The sequence below is a fragment of the Mugil cephalus genome, chromosome 1 (assembly GCF_022458985.1).
Source record: "Mugil cephalus isolate CIBA_MC_2020 chromosome 1, CIBA_Mcephalus_1.1, whole genome shotgun sequence".
In the NCBI taxonomy this organism is placed as follows: Eukaryota; Metazoa; Chordata; class Actinopteri; order Mugiliformes; family Mugilidae; genus Mugil; species Mugil cephalus.
In genome coordinates, this window is record NC_061770.1 from 47623801 (window position 1) to 47647177 (window position 23377).

At 44.2% G+C, this 23377-nt stretch overlaps 2 protein-coding genes and 1 non-coding gene across 5 annotated transcripts; 2 read left to right on the forward strand and 1 right to left on the reverse strand.

The window, feature by feature from the left end:
* The first annotated feature begins 1342 nt into the window (after positions 1-1342).
* On the forward strand, positions 1343-1558 carry LOC124999197. The gene has a single exon (XR_007111170.1). It is a non-coding gene; the product is annotated as a small nucleolar RNA U3 (small nucleolar RNA).
* Positions 1353-20756, forward strand: intu (inturned planar cell polarity protein). 3 transcript variants are annotated; one of them, XM_047581756.1, is made up of 17 exons: positions 1353-2907; positions 4463-5061; positions 6338-6423; positions 10617-10832; positions 13136-13254; positions 14388-14477; positions 15077-15154; positions 15229-15418; positions 15676-15729; positions 16205-16267; positions 16547-16765; positions 17956-18048; positions 18123-18530; positions 18659-18753; positions 18832-19021; positions 19366-19508; positions 20205-20756. In XM_047581756.1, the coding sequence occupies exons 1-17, from the start codon at positions 2822-2824 to the stop codon at positions 20314-20316; spliced, it is 2841 nt and encodes a 946-aa protein (XP_047437712.1). In that variant the 5' UTR covers positions 1353-2821; the 3' UTR covers positions 20317-20756. The 3 variants fall into 3 exon arrangements, with proteins under 3 accessions (XP_047437712.1, XP_047437711.1, XP_047437713.1); XM_047581755.1 differs by lacking the exon at positions 1353-2907 and adding an exon at positions 3592-3857; XM_047581757.1 differs by lacking the exons at positions 1353-2907; positions 10617-10832 and adding an exon at positions 3592-3857.
* A 15-nt stretch (positions 20757-20771) lies between these two features.
* Positions 20772-23275, reverse strand: ino80b (INO80 complex subunit B). The gene is made up of 5 exons (XM_047581780.1): positions 22885-23275; positions 22351-22531; positions 22114-22271; positions 21762-21934; positions 20772-21563 (listed from the first exon to the last, which is right to left on the reverse strand). The coding sequence occupies exons 1-5, from the start codon at positions 22922-22924 to the stop codon at positions 21096-21098; spliced, it is 1020 nt and encodes a 339-aa protein (XP_047437736.1). The 5' UTR covers positions 22925-23275; the 3' UTR covers positions 20772-21095.
* Between the last annotated feature and the right edge of the window lie 102 nt (positions 23276-23377).

Below are 23377 nucleotides of genomic sequence, written 5' to 3' on the forward strand. Positions count from 1 at the left end.
CTACAGCTAAAACTCAAACTCAGGCATACACCTATAAAGGTCTGTGCGTTGTTGGCTAAGTTAACGAGGAAAACTGAACTTGAAAAAAATAAATGCTAGTAAATAATGCTAAAGTCTTTTTTTTTTTTTTTTTTTTTTTGTTCACGTCTCAAACAAATTGTGTTAATTGACAGAAAGCGTGTCCCGGTCAGTTGTATTGATTTTACGGTACATTATTCCTTACAAGAGACTGAAATGTAGCATGTTTGGTCAGCTTCCTCCTAGATTGTCGTTAGACAAAAAATGACAGAGGGAATTATGCTCTTAGGATAACTGTTATAATATCAAATTGCTTCACACAGTAAATGTCAAACGTACTGACACAGTACATTATATTAATGCCAAGCTACTCTATCACGAAATCCTAGGGTAAGTTATATGACAGTGAAGCACAGATGGACAGATGGATAGATAGATAGATAGATAGATAGATAGATAGATAGATAGATAGATAGATAGATAGATAGATAGATAATTTAATGAGAAAGGCTCACACTTCCTGTCAGGGGTAAGTTACCTACTTTGACATTTGACTCAAAACTACCTTCACTGTGTGTTTGTTTCTTAATGTAAAAGGTTGCATTAACTTTTCGTGTCGTGATCATTCTATTAGGTAACACATTGAAACTTGTCACTGTTGCACATACTTACTGTAATAAGGAAATTAATATATTTGACAGCTTTCAGTATTGTGCTGTAGCGAAAACGAGTTGTGGGGAATTTGTTAGTGTTCACAAACTAAAACACTTAGAAACCACGGCTGTTAAAAAATACTTGCCGGGGTAGGAACTATTGTAAAATCCAGTTTGGAGTCGGAACCTAAATATAGACTCACAGAGAGGCTAATGCTAGCAGCGTTAAATTATTATTTTCTTGCTTTATTCTCTGTGGCATTATTTCTACTTCAAATCATTGTATAATATGCGACACTGGCATTCAGTCGAAGTCGATGTCCCGGTGATTGTTTAAAACCTCGGCTTTAGATGAGCGGTTTATCCCTCTGTTGTTGTTAGCATTTGAGGCTAATACGTTGCCACGCGGCCTCATAGCAACCAATGAGAGACGCAGAGGAGCGAAAAGCATTGTGGGTATTTAAAGTAAATCGTTTTTATATGTAACTTTATTGCTAAAACAACAGTCTATTCTCAAATTAACCGCCATGTTTTGTTTGTGTTTTGTATTTTTAGTGTAATAATGTGTAAATAAATAACCTGAAAGCTGAAATGATTAAGTGTCATTCATCACCATGACTGTGATGCACGGGGCTGACATACTAATAGTCCGGCTCGCGGAGTTCTCCGTTAAGACTATACTTTCAGGGATCATTTCTATAGTTTCTGACTTGAGAAATGTGCTTCTAAAGTGTATGGTCTCGCTAACCGCGATGATGAGTTGGTGATACTTCTTTCTGAGCGCGAAGCGGGTAGAGAGACTTGATTCATTTCATATGCTTTCTACTTTTGATGACCGTTCACTGTCTCTTCGGGGACAATGAGGGAAGGAGTATGATCAGAGTGGTAGTGCATAGATGTGAAAGAAAAATTAAGAACTGAATACGGGATAGTGACTTTTATTTGTTTGTGTATATATTCCGTTTATTATGTACTTTTAAAGTGGAGGGAAACACTTTGCAGGAAAGTCCCTTAATGCAGTTAATACAGTTTAACTGTATATTGAAGACTACCATTAAAATTTTACTATTATTGCTGTATAAAAATTGGACTTTGGTCATTTTTACTAACTGAATGAAAAAGTGGGAATATTGGATGTTTCTGACAGTGGTAATTGTAGTAAAATAAAAAGTTAACTACCTAATTTGTAAATTTGAAAGTATTTTAACATAGAAACAAAATCACCTTTAACCAGTTTAACATCATCAGTATTAATCAAGCAAAGTAGAGCAGTCTGCATTAAGAAACTACTTTTACCTAAACAACTCTTTTTTAATGATTTATTTCATTATATGTCTCTACTTTTATCTAATTAAACTACAAGTACATGCGTTTATATTCTTTTTCGTTAAATCAAGTGAAATATCTGAATGAAGTCAATATCCATAAATAAAACCTGGTGGTTTTATGTACAAATCCTCTCCCAGATGAATATATATCGAAGCATATAAAACATTATAATGAAATCCAACGACCCAGTTACAGCAGCAATATAAAAAAAAGTATTGCTTTATTTGTACTACTAAAGCAAATGGCATTTTCCCATCACTTGCAACAGCATTGTGTGGTTTTCTGCGGGGATTATTTCCAGCCATACTGGCGGTAGAGCTTCAACGTTAAGCTGTTTTTATGTCAGAAGTTGGATTTTTTTTTTTTTTTTTTTGGTCGTCCAGAGTAGGCGTTTTTTGGCACCACATGCCAAGAAGACAGCCGGGACAAATTCTTCTGTGCTGGCCTGGAGAAACACTCAAAACCTAAAAGAAAAAAAAAAAAAAAAAGAGGCACCGAGGGCTTTCTTCTCCCTTTGAATAGTGTTGAACCGTTCACGGCTCCGTGTTTGTGATTGACGTGAGAAAAACTGTGGGGACTGATTCGTCCTGGTGTTGGAGACTCGGCTGCATGGCGGTGTTGATGCAGAGGCTTCACACGCACAGGACACACAGGAGGGATTCATTTTGAACGATGCCTGCTGAATGAGATTATTATTTATTTATTTTATTTTTTTTATTTATTTTTTTTTTTTAAAAAAAAGATGTATCTTTTTGATTTTTGAGTTTTATGTTTTTTGAGCAGCATTATTGGCGACGCTCAGCCAAAATCATGAGACACAAATGATGTTTAACATTTCTTTAGATGGAGGTTCATTCTCGAAGAACTTGGAGGACTTCGACTCTATTCGCAGTGTTCTTCTTTACAGGTCAGTCACCGCTTATTTTTCTTTTCTGTGTTTAAACGCCCGGGGTTGTGTGCACGAAGACACATTGTTGAACTTTGCTAGATGCCGGAGGGGATTTAAAAACCTCGTGCAAGTCTGCAGGGAGCTGGTGGAGTTACAAGTGTGAATTTAAAACGAAGCAGACGATCGATAATTCATCACGAACTGCAGCGTTGCTCTGTGGATCAGTCTGGTTCTTGTATTTAAAGCCCTCTGTAATGACTTAATGACGGAATTTAATGTATTGATTGCATGCAAAGTTAGTAAAATTCATTTTTTGTCTAATGTGAGTATAATATGAACAAGGTTGTGGTGTTGCCTCTGCATTATTTAATGTGATGAGAGCTGCATGCTGCCAACTGAACTGGCACATTGTGGCGGATACCTGGATCACTCCGGTGTTGTGTTCCTACGTAGGAACCAGATATAACCTTTGACATCCGCTACTCGTCTTCTAGGGTGTTTAGTTTTAACCTCTTACAACCAAAACTGAGGTTTTATAAGGTTTTAAACGGAAAGCAGTTGTAACGAGAGGTAAACGTATTCAAATGGGGACAAACTTCGAGAAAAGACATGTTTGCTCGCACCGATGCTGCTGAAGCTTCTGCGTTGTCAGGGGCAACCGCGCCGTCCCCCAATCAAACTGCACGTTTCTGCGTCACGTGACGCTGCCAGAGCCCTCGTCGAGGCTTCCAACATGGCGAGCTGCTATCACCGCCCATCATTTTAGCTGAAATTCAGCTTTTTGTGCCGTGTTTTGCGATTGCTCGGGGAAACACATGCGCGCGTATGCAAATGGCCTTCGCAAATGTTCGCCACTGTACCGAAAAAACACTTTCTAGCGGCCGGAGGGACGAAGACGGTGTCGGGCATGAAGACGGTAGTGACAGTGAATCCACATCAGCGAGTTTCGGCAGCTCCGACTACTCTGAGTAAGAATAATTTAAAATCCAAGCAGTGGAGTGTTTCTGTATATTTATTGTATAGATAAATGTTTATTAGTAAGTGCCAGAGGGAGTGATATTTGAGCCACACAATTCTCCTCCAACCCCGTGTGCTTTTTATAGTTGGGGCAGTTTTTCTCAACTTGGGAGGTAAAGCTTCATAAATAATTATATGGTGTCTCGGTAAATTTATGGGCGTCGTGTCTGCCACATGTTCTTTAATCCAAATTTAAAAGGAGGTAAACCACAATAAAAAAAAAAGCAAGAAGCATACTTTTTTTAAGGCATGGTGTTGTTTGTTTTGTTTTTATTGTTCAGTGCACATAAGCGAAGCGGCCTAAAAGTCCATTTTTGTAAAACTAAAAACATCTTTTCATGGACATTTTCTGAAATACTGGAACTATGTGGTACATTTCAATCATTTTAGGACAGAAATAACAGACTGTGTGGGTATGATGATTGCGTAACAAACCATGTAAAATGATATAATTAGACAATAATACTTACTAGATGAGGAAAGACAACACTCTTATAATCAATCGGTTGCTGCCAATACATCTCTCGTCTATCATTTTCCCTCTGTTGTGTTTCAGTGACTTGGAACCAGAGTGGCTGGACGACATTCAGAAGAACGGAGAGCTTTTCTACCTGGAGCTAAGTGAGGGGGAAGAGGAGGCTGCTCTGGCTCAGGCCACCGCCAACCAAGTCGCATCCACTAACCATGTCCGCTTTAGCGAAAAGGAGGCAGAGATCATCACGGAGCAACACAAGAAGCAGCGATGTGGATCACGGACCAAAGGGGAGCCCGCGCTTAAGAGGCTGGCCAGGATCCTGAGGAGAAAACGCCGGCCTTCCCTGCGCAGAGGAGGCAAGGATGGGGGCAAGGACAGCTCGGCCTTATCGCCGCCAGCGTCCATCCTGAAGAACCAGCCCGGCCAAAGGCAGGGTGTGACCGTTCAGCAGCAGCAGCTGAAGGAAGTGTGCGTCTACCTCAACCCCAAACGTTTAGGGGGTTCGTCGAGCCCTGTGTGTGACAGCGGCGGCCTGCTGGAGGCTCTGCTGGGGGTGGTGCATCGTCCCGCCTGGAGCAGAGGTCAGGGGGAGCCCGGAGACATCAGACAGGAGGAGAGACTCACCGTGCATGGATTAATACCCAACAGTCCAGCCATCAAATGTGGCCAGATCCTAATTGGTAAGATCAGCTATCGACAATTTTTATAAAGCTACAAAATGTCATCATAGCTTTTTTGTGTATTTAGTCACCTTACGTACCATTATTGTATTTTCTTGCTTCAAAAGACACCCAAAAATAAGCCACCATAAAAGAATAAAGAGTTACTGGCTGGGTCTCTCATTTAGAGACACAAGAGAGCTGGTAAGTAGCCTTCTATTGGATTTTTCCTCTCTAGAGAGAGTTGAAAGCTGTACTCACCAGTTAGAAAGTTACTGGTTCCTGGCAGTGACGAGCTCGAGCTCTAAATCAGATGAAAATAAACTACATTTTATGTAGGATCTTTTGCTGAGGCAACTTTCTCCGTCCTCAGAAGGAACCTATTCCCATCGCAGCAGGGGAACAGCAGCTATTGTGATTTCAATAACAGTCATCTGTGGACTCAGTACTGACTCATTCATTCCCGCACCACAAAAATGACTCACCAAAGCACGGGCAGCACTTATTACGAAAGACTTCTTTAACAACGGAGAGCGCAGGGACAGTGTCATCCAATGAAATCAGGAATCACAGAAATGTAATTAATGAGCAATGATTCACATATACATATGTTTATTATTATCCTGAAGGTATTGTTTTCAAATGATAAATACAATGTAGAAACATTTCTGTCAAAACCCCCGGTTCATACTCCTGAAGGATGTGCAAAGGACACCATAATACAGATTGTGCACTGCACATTTTAAAGTATTCCGTGTCCTGTATCCAACAGCAGTCTGTTTGAAAGCTGGGCATTTCTAAGAAGCATTTCTTCTTTCTTTTTGGGCTAATCGTTGGGCAGTTTATACTTGCAAACAGAGGAATGCCAATTGTGCTTTTACCACAAATGACTGCCCACATCAGTTACTGTTTAGAGTGGCTTTTATGTAGCGCAGCTCCATGCTTAAACAATTAGGGCAGTTAAATACCTGAAATAGCTGTGTTACTGAAACATTGCTGTGGCTCCCTGCTCACGAGCAGGTGAAGCTCTGTACAGGGCGTATACAGCCAAAATACAAAGGTCAAAATAACTGATGATATGAAATATATATAAAGTTGAGTTTGTAGGACTAGATGGTACAATCCCGTAGATAATCAGAACTTGGCATCCAGTGAGTATATACTGATATCTCTTGTGGAACTGTATGCTGACTAGTAGCTATATACTTGAATATTATTCATGGATATTTTTAATAATAATAGCTTAGTTGCCCCAAATTTGTTTGCTAAATGTCTAATATCCTGACGCTCCACTCAGGTGACGTCCTCGTAGCAGTGGATGACGTCGACGTGACGTCGGAGAACATCGAGCGGGTTTTGTCCTGCATCCCAGGACCAACACAGGTCTGTGTGTGCACATATCAAAGTAAGGTTTTGTCTAGACTCCAGCAACATCATTGAGAGCCCCCCGTTTTTTTTTTTATTTCATGGCCACATTTTAAGTGTTTTGTGTTTTAGCCGTCTGAATTTGTAGAGTAGTATTTATGCCTTCAGGATCCTGGCTCGTCACGAACAGCAGCCGCGGACAGTAAATATAGATATTAAATTACTTTAAAATACATCTGTTGAATCTAAACTGCGAAAATCTGTGTAGAAAGCAGAAGCCGGCGATGTTTAACATTAGAAAACCCTCAATTACTCAGAAGTGATCCTTTGATGGATTGCAAGAAAAAAAAAAAAAAATCCATAGTCTGTGCCTCAGTCGTGCACATTCACCCAAACACAGACCATCAAAAGGTAGGAATTCGCAAATGACAGAGTGCGTCCAGGGTCGATGGCGAGCTCGGCGGATAAACAGGACGGCGGCGCGGCTCTTTTTTCGGTGCCACAGGAAGCTGTTGTGGGATCGAAAGCTCAGCTGATTAGAAGTCGGAGTCGGAAACTAAATTACATCGTAGGAAAATGGATTCTTTGGAAAAACACACGGCTCCGGAGGCACCACGGTGACTCTCAGAAACTGGAAATAGAGTTGTGTTGCTGACAGAGTGATTGTTTCGCGTGTGCTTACTGTACATGTGCTTTGGACCGAGTTCCTTTCCGTGTGCCAGCCCTCCCTCATGGAACGTAGACGGTACTTATTACTTTTGGAGGGACAACTATTAGTAATAAAATCAAGCCACCGTGACCTTTTCCAACCCGAGACGAGCTGCAGTCTGCTCGTCCATGAACGAGCGGGTAATGACTGACATCAACAGACTGGAATTCTAGCGAGAGCGCACTCCAGTCTAACCACATCCTTATTATTTATTATGAGAGAAAGTGCTGCAGTTAGTCCACTTAGTCCCTTTACCCAACAATTTCCCCACTTTAGTGTCTGCCTATTTGGAGGTTTTCTACACATGTTTGAATTTAATCATCTCCGAGTCTTTCAGGAACATTAAATTCATTGTATAGTTTGTAACACTCACTTCCAGAATGTGTTCATTCAGTCGAAATGACCAGTTAAATGGTACATCACACAGTTTTTTTAAAAAATTATATAATAATAATAATAATAATAATAATAATAGTAATTCTTAGATCAGGCTAAAAATGGCTGCGAGCCCAGATGCAGACGCCTGCTGGAGAGGCGGGTGGCCTGTGGTTAGCGCTGACAGACCTTGGAGAGTTCTGGGAGCGATCGCTGGATTAAAAAAGTACAGTTTCAACATATTTTTTAACTGACAAGGTAACACGATCTTTTCCCTAAAACACATTTGGTAGGCTCCACGCGGTCTAGCAGGGGAGAAAATACAGACTTCATTCACTTCTCCGAGCCGTCAACAAAGCCCAGTGCGACACACTGTACCCCGGTGTCTGTCGTCCGCTCTGAAACCTGTCGACCGAAACAATGTGAGCAGTCACGCATTGTTCAATAAGTCGCATATTTTGCAGCGCTCCGAGTGGAACACCAAATTATAGCCGATGCGAAGATGTAGTGGTTAAAATGTCTCCAAGGGTTCTCGTGGTTTGAGGTTAGATCTTTCAGAGCCTCCACTGTTCCTCATGCCTTTCTGCCTTTTAACCAAACGTCTCAATGAGATGAAAACTGTTTAGAGCTGCTGCAAAACGTACCTGTAGGGAACAATTAATCAGAAGAGAGTCTGAACTGTCCTGGACACCTAGTATTCCTTATAATTTTATTTGCACCATTAGTTGGAGCAGTGCCAGGTAAGTTTAAATTTTTGGATCTGAGGTCTTCATTTATTTCAGGCCAAGGACTTCAAACTAATGAGACATTAAGTAGGGACCCCATCTACTATATATGTTCTATATTAAACTCAGCCTACTGCTAATTATAAATAGACATTATTATTATCATTCTGCATTAAGCTACTCAAATAATACACAGGTTTAAATATTCATTTTGTTTTATTTCTATTTTTTGTTCAAACAAACAAAGCGATCCATTTTCCTGTCAGTCGCAGGCTGATGGGAGTGAGCTTCTCTTCTGCTAACATTGCAGCGTGCGCCTGGATTTCGTCAGTGACTGTATATGCTGGATTTCACCTGGGGACTGAATAGACTCTCAGCTTATTGGGGAGAACCTAACAGAGTCGGAGTGTAATATGCGGCCTTGTGAATGGCTCAGCAGCCATGGGGGCGGGGCCTAATGTATACGGGAGGCTTAGATTGACAGGTCTAGTGTGGCGCTCTGTGTGACACGGTGCATTGTTGAGCTCCTGTATCTCTGAACGAGTGAAGTACTGTATGAAAGGCCCACTGACTCCATTTATCCCTTTACTAAAATATGCTGGCTTCAGAAAGATTTTGTGACCCCCTGCAGTACTTCCGTGGACCCCCTAGGGGTCGCGGACCCCCTGTTGAAGATCTATGTTCAATGTAGATTTTCTTGACTTTCTTCAGAAAAAAAATAGCGATTGTGATTGGATACCTGAACAGAACCACAAGGAACATTTATCCAAAGAACAAACGAAAACCAAGGCATCTGGACTCATTGGGTTTTCTTGAAAACGCTTCATCCAAGTAACTTCTTCGGTTCTAATTGACTGGTGGGAGGTTTAGGTGTTTGATTAGGAACATCTTTAGGTGGTGAACACCTGAATCCCACATGGCTACGCTCCATCAACGGCCAGATACTCAAATGTAAATGGAGGATTTGTTTTGATTGAATTGTTTTCCCTCCAGTGAGTGGTACAAAAAAAAGACCAATTAATGGCCAGAAACTCCACACACAAGCAACATTAACTTTTTCAACATCCATCATCGTAAGCTCTTATTACTCCTTCCACCCATCATGCTGACGTTTTTGACCACCCTTGAATCTTGAATAAAAAAAAAACATGGATGGAAAAGTTGTTTGGGAGTTTTCTCACATGTCACAGCCTGTTTCAAATCCCCCTTTGCTACATTTTGAGATTCGACCAGACCCTTTCTTTCTTTCTTTTTTTTTTTTTTAACCAATCATGCGTTTATCCGATAATCACCCTTTTGAAAAGCCCACTTCTGGTTCAGTTTTTGGACAGATGGCCTCACGTTATCGTCACGCATCTTTGATATGAGGCACAATCCACAGCTGAATCAGAGAGCTGCCCCGTCCGACCCCCAAACCAGAGCGTTTCCACCGCCGTGCTTCACGGCTAATAGGAGGTTCCTCCCCTGGAAAGCTGTCTTCGGTCTGCGCCAAACATGTCTGCTGCACTGTGATCACACAACTCCTATTATTTCAAACAGCCTGGTCTTCACCTACGTGATGCAAACTGCAAACTGTAGTTTTGCTTTAATATTGCACGTCAAATGTGCGCATGTTGTTTGACGTCAGAAGTTGCAGATTCTGTGACATGTTTTTACGCTTCTTGGAGACAACTCTGTGCATCACACGTTCTGCTCTTGGGTGGAATTTACTAGTAAGGCCAGTCCTAAACAAAGCGATAGAGATCATGTTTCAGAGATTAAATTGACCTCTGACAAGTCGTTTTAACAGAGGCACCACAGAGTCGTAGCTTCCCATCCCTGCTCGCATCTTGAACGCACGTGTTTTCGTGCGCCCGACGGTTGCATTTCCACGCGGCCCGGTGTCTGTTTCCACCGCCGCTCCTCATGAATGACAGTGAAAAACGGAACAACACTGCGGGTGGAAAGTTAAACTGCCGCATGAATGAGAGGAGATAGGCCGACGTCGGTCGTCTCGACGCTGTTCCGCGGACTGGCGGCGGTCTGGTTTTAATTTAGTCAAACACGCTCATAAACACACACACACAGATCCCTGCTATTTGTTATGCTGCGGTCGGCTCTGGATGCCCGCGTCACTTTCTCTTGCGCGGTCCTGCTTTTCACTTTTCTCCTCAGTGAGCGTGTAATGATTGAAGTTTTCGTACCCGTTTGGGAGCGCAGCATTCATGCTCACGTCTCATTTTCCTAAAACAGATCTGGGAGCACTCTTAAAATCCCTCGCCAAGCATAATCATGTGGAGCCACAGAACTTTTAGAAATGAATGAAATCTCTGGGTGGGGCCTTTTTTTCCCCCCCAAATTCTCCTCTCTTGTCACTATTATCCTTTACATTTTTTTATTTATTTTTTTTTTACCTCCGCCAGGTGAGGCTCACCTTGGAGACGGTGGCTCCGGTGGACAGGGGAAGCACTGGCGACACGTCTTCACTCCACAAGACAAAGGCGTCTCCGCCGGTCAGCCAGCTGGTGCGTCTGCTGTGGGGGGAGGACACGGCCGAGCTCCAGATGTCCATCAGCCACATACCACACGTGGTCATGTACCTGTCGTTGAAACTGGACTCCGCATCGCCGCAGGACGAGGTCAGTGTGTGAAACCCGTGGAAGAATAAAGGCCTGCGTTTAAACTGCGGACTTCCTTTTAACAATCTTACCTGCAGTTTATACAAAACCGCCAGAACACAATACACAGGAGGTGTGTTTTACGCTGTGTAATTTACTGCTTTAAAATATGACTGAGTCACTGGTGGAAAACCGATTTGCCGCAGTGGAACAAAAGACGCGAAAACAACCAAATGTATTTCTATATGTGTCCATCTGAATCATGCGCAACCTTTCATTACACGTTCATCCTCCGCAAAAATGCTTAACGACGCCTAAACCCCGGCCCAGAGATCGTAAAGCCCACGACTCGGATCCTTTGTGGTTGATTCTGACCGAGGAGCTGTGAATGAAAGAAAACACCATGTTTTCTGTGAAAAACGAGCGGAGGACTCGACCGGTCGGGGACATTAAGCGGCGCAGTTGTTCCCGCGCCATGGAAAAGTACTGTCACGGAGGAAGGGATATTTTAAATGGCGACTGTAATTCTACGGCTCGAGAGCCTCCAGCTGAAATGAAAGTGAAGTTCCCGAGTGTCTAAAAAGGTTCCTGGAGGGTTTCCTCCGGTGGAAACAGACTGTTATTAAAGAGCGATACACATGCGTGAGGAGCCTGTGACATTCAGACGTGGGTGGGCGCCGAGATCGGGCTAACAAAACTTCCATAATGCCGGTAAATTTAACTTGACAGAGTAAAAAGAACACGGGGGCTGTTGTTGATATTCAAACTCTGGATGATCGCGTATTTTTCCATCCCTCCGCAAAGCAAATGGGTCTCGGGTGAAACCCGATCAGGGCTTTGCGGTTAAAGGGACCCTTGACGGTGATCAACCCTTATAAAACTCAATTTAAAGCATTTAAAAACCCAGACTCATTTAATGATCTTCTATCATGATGACAGAGCGTTAAGAATGACCTTAGTTGCGGAGGAAATCCCAAGTCTTGGAGTGGAAAGCTCTTTCTGAGTATCTCCGATGTGAGTCTAACTCTTCAGAGGGCTACTGCTCTGGACGCCTTCCAGCGACTGTGGGTGATATTAACTGAAAACAGAAAGACAGAGCGGGACAAGTTAAGGTGCTCTGCCCTTTTCAGGAAATTATTCTAATTGCGTGAACTTTGTTTTGTCCAGAGCGAATCCAGGCAACATCTTGGCTCGAGTGTAGCTCTGCATCCCTTAAGGTGGGACACAAACGTAGTAACATTTTAATCCCAAAGTCCTTCCTTGCTATGAAAAGAAAATGGCGCTCATTTGCTGACCAACACCTCCTACTCTGTAATCTCGTCCTCCCTGTGGACGGCTGCTGGCAGCGCCGTGTTTTCTTTATGGTTGTGCGTCCCTGTTCTGCAGTTCCTTTTTCTGTATCTGGAAGCCAGATTTTTTTTTTTTTTTTTTTTGAAATCTCGACCTAAGCAGCAGTGGAGATAGAGAGCACCGGTTTGTCTGGAGCCACATCAGCCGGCGGTTGATTTTCTAAATGACAGTGCTGAGCAGGAACCCGCTAAACTCTGACTTTGATTTTTTAAGTCCTTTGATTGCAGGGTAGCAGAAACGGGGAAGGATCGGCGGTGGTATTTTTGAGTTCTAGCAGCGATGATTATTTTTTTTCTACGTGCGTGTGCAGAGGCGACTTAGCCGGAGCTTTGTTCTTGAGGAGCTCTTGCACACTTTGTCCGACTCCCTGTTTGTGCCTTTGGCCCCAGAAGGTGACTGTGTTCCGCTGGCAGCCATTTGGGCCTTTGTTCTGGTTGCCAAGGCTCTAAGGGGCCCTTCATTCAAGGGTTTTTATCCCCTCACCCACCACTCTGCCCCCTGATCCCGTCCGTTGCACGGCTCTTATCCTTCAAAGTTACCAGCGTGCTGCGAGGAATACTGAAATCACAAACAATGCACTGGAGTTTTTCCTGCACATTTAGTTCTGGAAACTCCAGAAATGAGATGACGTCAAATCAAATACGTTAAAAACTGAACGTGCACAGATGAGCTTTAGTCGAATTCCACAGTGAAGGATCAGTTGGATAGTGAAACTTTGTCGAGTTGGCAGGATAAACACCCAGTGGCGCGTCCTTTCACTCTTCTTTTACGTCCGTAATTTAGAGGAGACTTAAACCTTGGTTAACCGTAGCATTCAAGAGCAGATATTTCACATTTTTATGAAACATTTTTTTTCTGTCAGTCTCCTAAGCCGAGGTTTTTTCTCTTGGCTGCACGTGTGATTTTGATGTCGCAGCGCGACGCTTAAACCAGACACTCTAAAGTATGTTGCATGTGTGTGTGTGTGTCTGTAGGAGGAGATCTTGTACCAGTACCCGGTGTCTGAAGCATCCAGCCAGCTGAAAGGAGTGAGGGGGATCTTCCTCACCCTGTGTGACATGCTGGAGAACGTCACAGGAGGCCAGATCATCAGGTTGGAAAAACATCCACTAGACCCTAAACTGTCAGGAAGGTGGTCATAATGTTATGCCTGATTGGTGCACCCTTTTATCCGTCTAACAAGCATTCCCAAATATTTTTAAGTTCGTGTTGTTGGTCCGCCTTCGCGAAGCCTTGAAGACCGGAGTATCGCTTTCAAATGATCTTGTTGCGGTGAACCAGCAGCACGAAATAGTTCACAAAAATCAAAGAAAATGTGGAAATCCATGCATATGAGAATTTTCTGAACAAACACATGAAGTCATTTTGGAGAAGGCTAAAGATTTAAGAGCGTGGGCTGTAAAAACAATCAGAAACTTTGACGTATGCTTCCCTTTGCTTGAGGACCACATTTCACTTTTAGTGGAACAGCACCGACGCTGACAAATAGTGTGTGATTTGGCAGTAGCCGAGGATCAAGGCGCATTTGGATCCTAGTGCAGATCTAATGGAATTTAAACAAGCCAATTTGTCTTGTTTAGATTAACAGATAGTCCAAAATGAATAAATCTAATTGAACTAATAAAAAAAAAAAAAGTCTACGCACTGGAGAGGCTGTAGCCGACATCGTTTTCTGGAGGTTTGCTTGAAATATATTAAAATATGAATCAGCTAATTATCAAAAGGTTTTATAATCAGTTGTTGCAGTGTGTTTTGGGGATGGTAATCTTTCATTCATGAACATTTTTTATAATAGACCGCACTGGCTGTATACCATGCTGAAGATACTCCAAATTGAGGCCAGATGTTCTTTGTCACACACCAAGAGTTGGATACATTCAGAGGCAGCTTTTCCCTTTTCTTGTCATGAGCAATTTTTTTCAGTTAATTTAATCTTCTTCCTGCCTCTGCCTATGAAAACAACACGATCCAGACTGCACATCGTGCTCTCAAATCAAACCTTGAGCTCACAATGAAAGATGTAGTGAGAAAGTAAAGAGACAGATTTTTGTTTTAGGTGCTCAAGTAGCTGACTTTTATACGAACTGTTGAGAGTTCGAACACCAACACCGTTCACGGATGAGTTCGAAAGATCAGAGACATTTGTGGTGTTTCACCGTTATTTAACGGCTAAAACCGTACTTTTTCTGCGCGGCATCTCCATCCACTTTTCCTCCTCCCTTTCAGTTCGTCTCTCCTGCTCGGGAAACATCTGGTACACGTCGGCTACTGGAAGGAAAGCAACAACCTGCTGGTCATTGGTCTTCCTGCTGAGAGGTAGCCGGAGGCGGCATCAATCACGCACACTGCGCACACATTATTAGAGATGAAATACAGACGCACATCCAGCCACTCCGGGCAGACGTTTACGATGAAGAGAAGTTGATTCCATGTGGCAGGTGTAAAAGTTTGACTGCGAATATTAATTTTTAGCATCCAAGTCACTGACACAGCTGTGGTGAGAAACTCCCGGAGGACGACCTCCGCTCCGCGGATGAAGTATTTCTGGAGGAGGTGAAAGATTTAAGAGCGCGTGCTGTAAAAACGATCGGGGGGGGAGTATCGCTTTCCCTCAGTTTTATCTTGAACATGTGCTCTCTGTCTTTTTTTGGCGAGTCGAACGCCTCCTTAAGAAACATGTGGTTCCTGAGATGAATCATATTAGCCACCTTTTTCATTTTTATCAGCCGGGTCAGCCCAATCAAATCATCATCATTCATGGTATGGGCTGATTCCTGAGGAACCCCCACTGCTAGTTTAATGTATTACAGGTTTTTACTTTGTTGTTCCTGGCTGTTTGTCCAAATATTTGATAAGCTGTAGATCTGGTGCAGGTGAAGGTTTTTAAAGTATTTTTTCTTTCCATTTCCCTCCAGGGTCCCTCTGCTGTATCTGCAGACGGTGGTGGGAGACGTAGTCCGGACATTAAAAGTGATGTACGGCTCTTTGGACAGGTTGGTGAGCTTTCCTCTTTCTTCGTAGAAATGTAGCAATTGTCAAAGTTAACCCTTCACTGTGTCCTCCGCAGGGCGTTCTGTAAGGTGGACCACACTCCCAGGTTGGACCACTTCTTCTGCCTGTTCTTCCAGCAGCTCATCCAGCCGTCACGTCTGAGAGAAGGCGCCTCGACGACGACGACGCCGCCCGACGTCTCAGGGACTCTTTTCCTCGACGGACTGCCGGCGGTCCGATGGCTCACGCTGCCTCCGGAAATCAAGGTGTGTTTCTGTGTTGTTGTTGTTGTTGTTGTTGTTGTTTGGCTCAAGTTTTTTTTGCGGTCAGTGCAGCTCTGGTGCCCTCTTGTGGTCATTGTGTCCAACACACACTATAGTTCATTAGGTACACTAGTGAAGAAAATACATTCTGCACTAAACAGACTAAATCTCATCTTCACACGGGTTATGTTATATATGATATATATGTGTCATGATATTTATGACACATTCATAGTTTCTGTTATTCTCTTATCCAACAGACGGAGGTGGACACTGTTCTTTCTGATTTTGAGTCTTCTGATTTTGGAGAAATGGTGAGGAACAACATATGAACCTGAAACTTTATAGACTCACAGCTCTTCACTGTCCTGATATATAACGTGTAGCTAAACAACCAAGCTGAAGCGAGGAGTCACACCAGTGCTGCTGCCATCTATTATATTGTTGCTTGTTAGATCACACACAGAAGCTGAGATGCCGTCTGTCTCCCGGCCTCATCGTGGGAGAAGAGAAGCCTATTTATAGAGGCGTCCTCGTGTCTATGTTTGGATTGTTAACGAGAAGCTAATCTGATTTGTACATTCACTGATAATGATGGATTTTTGATGATGAGGGTTAATTGAAGTGATTTTGAAACCATTCACTCCGACACTGGAGGCAAAATAAGAGCGAAATGTGCACAGAACCATAAACACAAACAGAACGCTGTTCTTTCATCAGGTCAAACTCTTCACTCCCTCCATCTTTACTCACTCTCTTGTGTGTATTTTTTTTTACTTTTTATCACAGTCTGAGGACTTTTTCGGCCTGAGGCGTCTGTATGTGATTCTTGGCTCCTGTTTGTTCTACAAGGTAAGGTGCCTCAGTGCCAGTGGCCTTATCGTATTTCTGTCCTCGTGCGGTGGGACCCTACTGTCTAGACAGCTAAATGTCAACAAGAAGCGACCCAGATAACGGCTACTGTTTACAGAACATGGCCTTTTCACACAAGATAACACGATGAGCCTGTTCTGTAGTTTACTGACAAATCATTAACCCGAACGCTCTGTTTAAATATTAACTGAGGACAGAGGGAGACGAGGACGTTGAGAAGTAGACTCATGTTGCATCACCCTCCCTCTTCCCTCCCAGTCCTACCTGATTGCCAATCACCTGCCGAAGGAGGACCTCCTGGACGTCTGCCTGTACTGCCAACACTACTGCCTGCTGCCGCTGGCGTCAGAGCAGCGAGTGGGTCAGCTGGTCATCTGGAGAGAGGTGTTTCCCCAGCAGAGAGCTAGCAAAGACGGCGGCGCCGCCCCGGGCTACGGCCAGCCGCAGGGGCGACACTTCCTCCTCATAGTGGGGCTGGTAAGCAGACGAGTCAGAGCTGTAAAAAAAGTAGAGCTCGACCAATATGGATTTTTACATCAGCATTACTCGATGGCTGATACGTGCTGCCGATTTTTCTGAGCCAATATTTAGAGCCGATACTGCTTTTTCTCCCTCCATTTACATGATAAAAATGACACGATGGTAACAAATGTTACAAGTGTCAATTTAACTAAAAACATAAGCATTTATTGAACTCAAAGAATATTTAAAGCTCTTATGCACGCTAAATAAAAACTAAATAGGTAAAAAGAGTTAGAGCACAAGTAGGGACGATTCTAGGTTCCTTCTCAGCCAAGTATGTTTAGCTTACAGGCAGTATTAGTCTTATACCTCGGCTTTAACATCAACACATATTCCTACCAACAACAACACAACAGTCCAAACTGTGGACAGTGGTTGTTTGACAACCTGCATTATTAGTTTGCCAGAGAGAGAGAAAAAATTAGTTCAGCTTCCAGCTGCACACACTCTGGTAGCGGGGGAGGGGCCATGTATGGGCTGCATGGGTCCGCAGCATCTCCAGCAGCACAGGGCTGCCTGAGGATGTGCCTGTCTGTAAATCTTCCCAGGGGGAAAAAATATATGTATTGGCAAAAACACCTGCGTATTGGCCGATACCAGTAAAAAATATATCGGCCCGATATATCGGACGATCTCCACAAAAAGGCGTTCAGTTAGCTCAGTTAAACTCAGATTTGGCCCTGCCTTTAATAATTTACTGTGGTCGTTAGCCAATTAACAAAACTGTCATTCTGCCTCATTATCTCTGTCTGCGCACATCATCCATGTGTATGTCATCTCCTTAAACCCATTCATCGCAGAGGGACAACAGGTGACCATGAACATGCAAAGAGGATGTTCATAAAGTTGAACTTATCTCAGGTTTGAGGTGACGTGATTGAGGCCAATGAGAGTAACTGATCCAGCTGATTGATGCAAACAAAGAGTTTCCTCAGACGCAAGGAAAACACCATCTATGACTTTTGTTCCAACCACCAACCTCTTCACCGTGCTCATAGTAGACTAGATGAAGTGACTTATGTTTGAGGTGGGATGCATTGAAAAGCGTTACCTGAGCAACCAGGTTATTCAAGGATCTAACTGATGCGTCTTTACTACACAAATTATATTTTCATTTCTTCGTGCTCCCTCTCTTTCCTCCTCAGAGGCACTTTATGCAGTGCGTACTGTTGGAGGCTGGTGGATGTGCTTCCCCAGCGTTGGCCTCTCCAGGACCCGACTGTGTTTACGTCGATCAGGTGCGTTTCTATGATGCTATTATCCTGCAGCGTGATCATTAAAACATTAAACTAGAGCCCTGTGTTGTTCCCAGGTGAAGGCCACCCTGTTGCAGCTGGAGGTGTTGGAGGCAGGCATCGAAGAGCGCCTCAACGCTCCACCCGCTCCCTGCCTGTCCTGTGCCGACTGGTTCCTCCCCGCCGCGACGGCCCGCGACCGACTCGACAGCCTGGCCTCCTCCTCCCCAGTCCTCAGCAAACTCGCCGGGGCCGTCAGGGGCTCCTCGTCCGGGTCCAGGGGCCGCAGCCTGTTCGGGGAGAAGTCCCGGAGGTCCAGCCCGCAGAGGAGCTTGTCGGACAGCGGGAGCGAGGGGCAGATGGACGCGGGGTCGGGACTCAGTCCGCATTCCACCCCGGACTCAGCGAGGAAGCTGGGGGGGCGACGGGACTCGCTGGGGTCTGGAGGGTCTGATGGCAGCGGGGGCAGCGGAGGCCTCTTCAAGGTACAGCTGTAGTCTGTTCAAGTTTGGTCCAGTTTCTGTGAAATTGCTCGTGTAAATGTTCCTATAATTACACTAAATCTACCCAAAGACTTTTTCACCATTGTTCTTGTTGGATACTTTTACATCAGATGTCCAGGATGAAGCACCCAAACCCCTTCTACCTGGGCACCCTGAAGAAGACCCTGACTGAGAGGGAGACGGAGGAGATGTACAACACCATGAAGTAAGCGACGGGGAACGATCCGTTTAGCCTCCGTGTGTGTTTCCTGACTCCAGTGACAGACGTCTGTGTTTGTGGCAGGCTGACGTCGGGTGCGGAGAACACCTTGTTCCACTACGTCCTGATGGAAACCGTGCAGGGAATCTTCATCGCCCCCACGCACAGAGAAGTGGCTCAGCTCAGCGGCTCCATTCACCCGCAGCTCATACGCAACTTCCACCACTGCTGCCTCTCCATACGAGCCGCCTTCCAGCAGAGTCTGCCAGCCAGGGTGAGACCGCTCACACAGTTGGAAATGTCAGCGTCTCGGTTAAACCGAGATTCTGAACCGAGCTTTAATGTGTCTGTGAAGGTTCTCAATCATCCAGATCATGGTATAGTCCAAAAATAAATTGAGTGTTAAGTTGTTACAAACCCAGTCTTGTGAGGATCAGGTGTTCACCACTCACTGATGTTCCTAACAAGTCATGTACAGCTGAACAAGCCACTGGGATAAGTCAGACGTCGACAAGAACCCCAACAAGTCCAGTTGCCCGTGTTTCTACTTGTTTATTTACATATGCATTAATGGTTCAGAGGAATCTCACTGGCTGTTTGTGACCTTGGTTCCTTCAGGGCCGTCGTGCAGCAGACCGGCCTCAGAGCGCCGGTTGGGGTCTGGGTCCAGTTAAGGAGCACGGGGTTCTGTTTCAGTGTAAACCCGAGAACTGGACCGACCAGAGGAAACCTGCTCCCACCATGACTTACTGGGTCATAGGGTACGTCCGCTTCCACTTTGGTTAAAAAATAAATAAATAAATAATACTTGTGATTTTTATTCACAGACTCAAAATGTTTCATTGTTAATCAGAAGCTCTGTCCCCTCATATGCCAGTTTCATTTATTTAGAATATGATATTTTAAGTTCTCTATTTTAAAAGAAAATACCATGAACAATGTCACCGCTACATCTGAGTTACCCCAGTGTTACCCTTTTAGCTTGTTATCAGTTTGGTGAATTTAGAGGAAGGAACCAAAGCAGTCAATAAACCACAACATTCGCTATTATTGCCTTACAGTTGATATTAGGTTAACTTGGAACCTCCCACTTTGCATCCCCAACAGTGGTCCTTAGTCTACTGTCACTACAAGTTCTTTCTTGGGATACGGCTCTTTACGTTTTAGTTCTACACTAGTAAACACACTTATGTGTAATGAAGAAGATTACTAAGGGATGGGATGAAGTTACGGCGACCAAAGTTGTATTTCAACTGTCAACTTTTCCTTGTGAGTCTCCCGTTGTTATGAAAGGAATAAGCATTGTACTGTGTGTTTACCTACTCGTGGCACTTGGTGAAATCCTGGAAAGGCTCCCAGTTTAAAAAATCAAAAAGGATCCGATATGGGGTTAAAATAAGATGAGAAAATGAGCAGGAGTTACCTCCGTCTGAGGTCTCGTTCTCACGTTCTTTCAGGCGGATGTTGCTGGAGCCAGTTCCTCAGGAGTTCTACGTGTGCTTCCATGACTCGGTGGCGGAGGTTCCTGTGGAGATGGCCTTCAGACTCTCCTTCGGTTTGGCTTTGTGACGCATCGTCCTCTCTCTCTCTCCCTCTCCGGATCTGGCGAAGCATCAGTTGCCTTCTCAGGAAAAACAATTCAAACTCTGATGCTTGCGTACAGGGGGGACTGAGTGAGGAGAGACAAGTTAATGGGTTGACCTCAACTTCAGACCAGGTGGTTTTTGTGCCTCGTTGCTCTACAGAAATGTTTGCGTGACTCTTTGTGTGTGTGAGAAGCCTCTCAGTCAGTGAATACCTCAGACTCCAAGTTGTAAACCTCTCATGAGACCAGACCTTTGCTGCCTTAAAGTCTACTAAGCTGGACCGGGATAATGATGCTGCTGCAGACGTCTCTATCACATCAAATAAGGTTGTAATGAATTGTTGCTTAATTTAAATTTTGTACAGTTTTGTATGGGAACATGGACTCGTTTGTTAAATAAATGAACAATATTTGACATTAAAAAGCCAAACGCCTTCTCTTGTTTCAAGACAACTTTACTTGCTGATGAGCTTTTTCAGTCTTTTTCACATTATTCAAAATAATGGTGCCACTCTGTGTCAAAACTTAGAGAGACTCTGATTTCATTTTCTATAGTACATAATTGAATTAATGAGTAACGCTGCAAGAAAAAACACCATTAATGACAACTACAAACAAAAAGGCATGTTGGAAAAAAAAAAGTCACACTGCATGAGGATTCCAGAAAAGATGAATATAAGTTCAAAAGCTATGCTCTGCTTAGCCATGAGTGTTCAGTGCAGCATCGACAAAACCTAAGCCCGTTTTAAAGTCTCTCTGAGGATCAGGCCACGCTCTGCACCAGCAGCAGGTTCCTCTTGTAACACTCGAGGCTGCAGAGAGGAACCCCCGTCTTCGAGCAGGAGTACTTCTTCAGGTTGCTGCAGCCGCTCACCCCGCAGTTCACGGGGGCCGGAGGAGGAGGCGGGCAGGCAGGAGTTGAGGTCGGGGCGGGGACGCCGGCGGGGAAGGAGATGGCCATTCCCTGCGCCGAGTCGCTGTAACGTACCATGGGGCACTGGCTCTGCTTGGTCTTCCTCTCTCTCATGCTTTTGATCTTGGCCTTGCTGGTTTTTGTCAGTCTCTCTATCGTCTGGTTCTTGTTCTCCTCCGCCTTCTTGGCGGCCTGCAGGCGTCTCTTCCGGGCGCGCTCCTCCCGCTTCTGCATCATCTCCGCGGTCATCTCCTTCTCCTTGTAGCCCATGGGGAGCTCCAGGAGAGGCTGAATCTGCTGCTTGTGTAGCAGGGCTTTCTGGAGGGGGACAACGGAAACGTGGACACGTGTTCAGAGACGAATTAACACGAGGCTGATTTCAAGAGTTACAATTAAAAAGTATGCACACTTGAAATGTATTCTGTCCCTGCTGAATTTATTATTTATTCCATACAAGCTTTTTTTTTTAAAAAAAACTTGTTACACATCATCCCCGATCCTGCATCTCTGCCTCACCTGTCTGGCGGTGAGCAGAGACTCGTCGATCTCCTTCTTGAGCTCTCCGTTGTCGTCGAGCTCTCCCTTCTCTAAAGCGTCGAGCCACTTCTCCTCCTCGTCCACGGGCCCACACAGCATGGAGTCCGAGTCCATGTCCGGCATAGGAGATGTAGCCAGGTTGCTGTCTTCGTCTGATCCAAGAAAAACAGAAAATTAACTTTATCTATGTAGGAATACAATAAAATTATATTTATTTCGTTCAATAAACATCCTCACTCTCATGAAAAACATAAAATCTAATTGATGTCCACATAATTTGTGTTACAATATAAAAACCCAGTATATATCGGCTGTATTATTTCTAACTTACCCAGCCAGGCCCGATACTGCTCCAGAGGTACAGAAGGCTCATCGTCATCATCGTCGTCGTCTTCATCATCGTCGTCATCGTCCTCAACATTGTTGTGAATGATCATCAGCGGCGAGGGAGGACGAGCCACGCCAGGGTGGACGGTGAAGGTGGGGACACTGGCACAGAGGACAAACAGTGATGCGGTTGATTGTTGAAAGTGATCACTTGACACGGAGCTCGGGACAAACAGCTCACCTCTTGGTCCCCAGCGTCTGTCCTCCGAGTTTGATCTTGAGCCTGAGCTGCGGAGGAGGTCGAGGAACCATGACGGGCTCGGGCTCCGGGGCCTCCGCGAAGCTGTGGTGCTTCTTCTTGTGCTTCTTGTGTTTTTTGTGTTTCCGCTTGTGAATGCTGTGCAGGCTAGAGCCGCCTTCACCTGCAGAGGATGAGATGAAAACACAAGACATAACACAATTGTTTATTGAACCTATTGCCACTTTCTCCGGATGTACCAAAGAATAAATCAATAAATAATTCAGATTTTAATCAGAATTTCAGTGTTATGTATCTTGGTAAAATGCTGATTAGTGGAGGTGACAAAAAAAGCTAGAACCAGAAAATGTAAGTGAATATTTATAAGTTACATATAAATTAAAATCTTATTAAGTAGGTCTGAATCATCAGGTTGTTGTGTGTGGTAAATATTGGATCAGGAGTACCTAGTAGTGTGTTTATTTCATCTTAAGATATCCATAACTATGGCTTAAAGGTAATGTCTTGAATACTCACCGAGAAACCTGGGGTGAATCATGTCTTTCCTTTTCCCCATTGAAACAACTGGGGTGTCAACAAAAACGAGATGAGAGCCAAGGGGACAATTCTACATAGCGGCACAAACCTCGAGGTTTCCAATAGCAACGAACTCTGGACTGGCTCTGTCACTTCACACCAACATCAACCCCGCTAGTTGGTGCTGTACTGGTAAACAGTTCCTAAACTCTGTAAATCACCTTATTTAAACACATTTGCTAGCATGCGTTTAACGTCTACAGCTAACGTTAAATAGCTTATAGCACGACAAGAAACTCGAGTTAGAAATTTGTGAGGTTGCGACAACCCCTGAAAAAAAAACTACATGATTTTAAACACAAACTACGCTGTGAATCGAGGTTAGCACAAGTCGCTAAAATAACAACAGGAAGTTACCCTACTTCGACGTCTCGCCGTCACTTCCGGGTTGCGCTTCTGAACCGCTTGACTGCCCCCTAGTGGAGGAAACTAG

Excerpts from the sequence above, each read along its gene's own strand:
- intu (XM_047581755.1), top strand. The coding sequence starts at position 3,715 with ATGCAAATGGCCTTCGCAAATGTTCGCCACTGTACCGAAAAAACACTT. Across the intron at positions 15,419-15,675 it reads CGCTGCCTCCGGAAATCAAG|ACGGAGGTGGACACTGTTCT; the intron begins GTGTGTTTCTGT and ends CTTATCCAACAG. Across the intron at positions 19,509-20,204 it reads ATGACTTACTGGGTCATAGG|GCGGATGTTGCTGGAGCCAG; the intron begins GTACGTCCGCTT and ends ACGTTCTTTCAG.
- ino80b (XM_047581780.1), bottom strand. The coding sequence starts at position 22,924 with ATGGGGAAAAGGAAAGACATGATTCACCCCAGGTTTCTCG. Across the intron at positions 22,532-22,884 it reads GATTCACCCCAGGTTTCTCG|GTGAAGGCGGCTCTAGCCTG; the intron begins GTGAGTATTCAA and ends CATCCTCTGCAG. Across the intron at positions 21,564-21,761 it reads CTCTGCTCACCGCCAGACAG|AAAGCCCTGCTACACAAGCA; the intron begins GTGAGGCAGAGA and ends GTCCCCCTCCAG.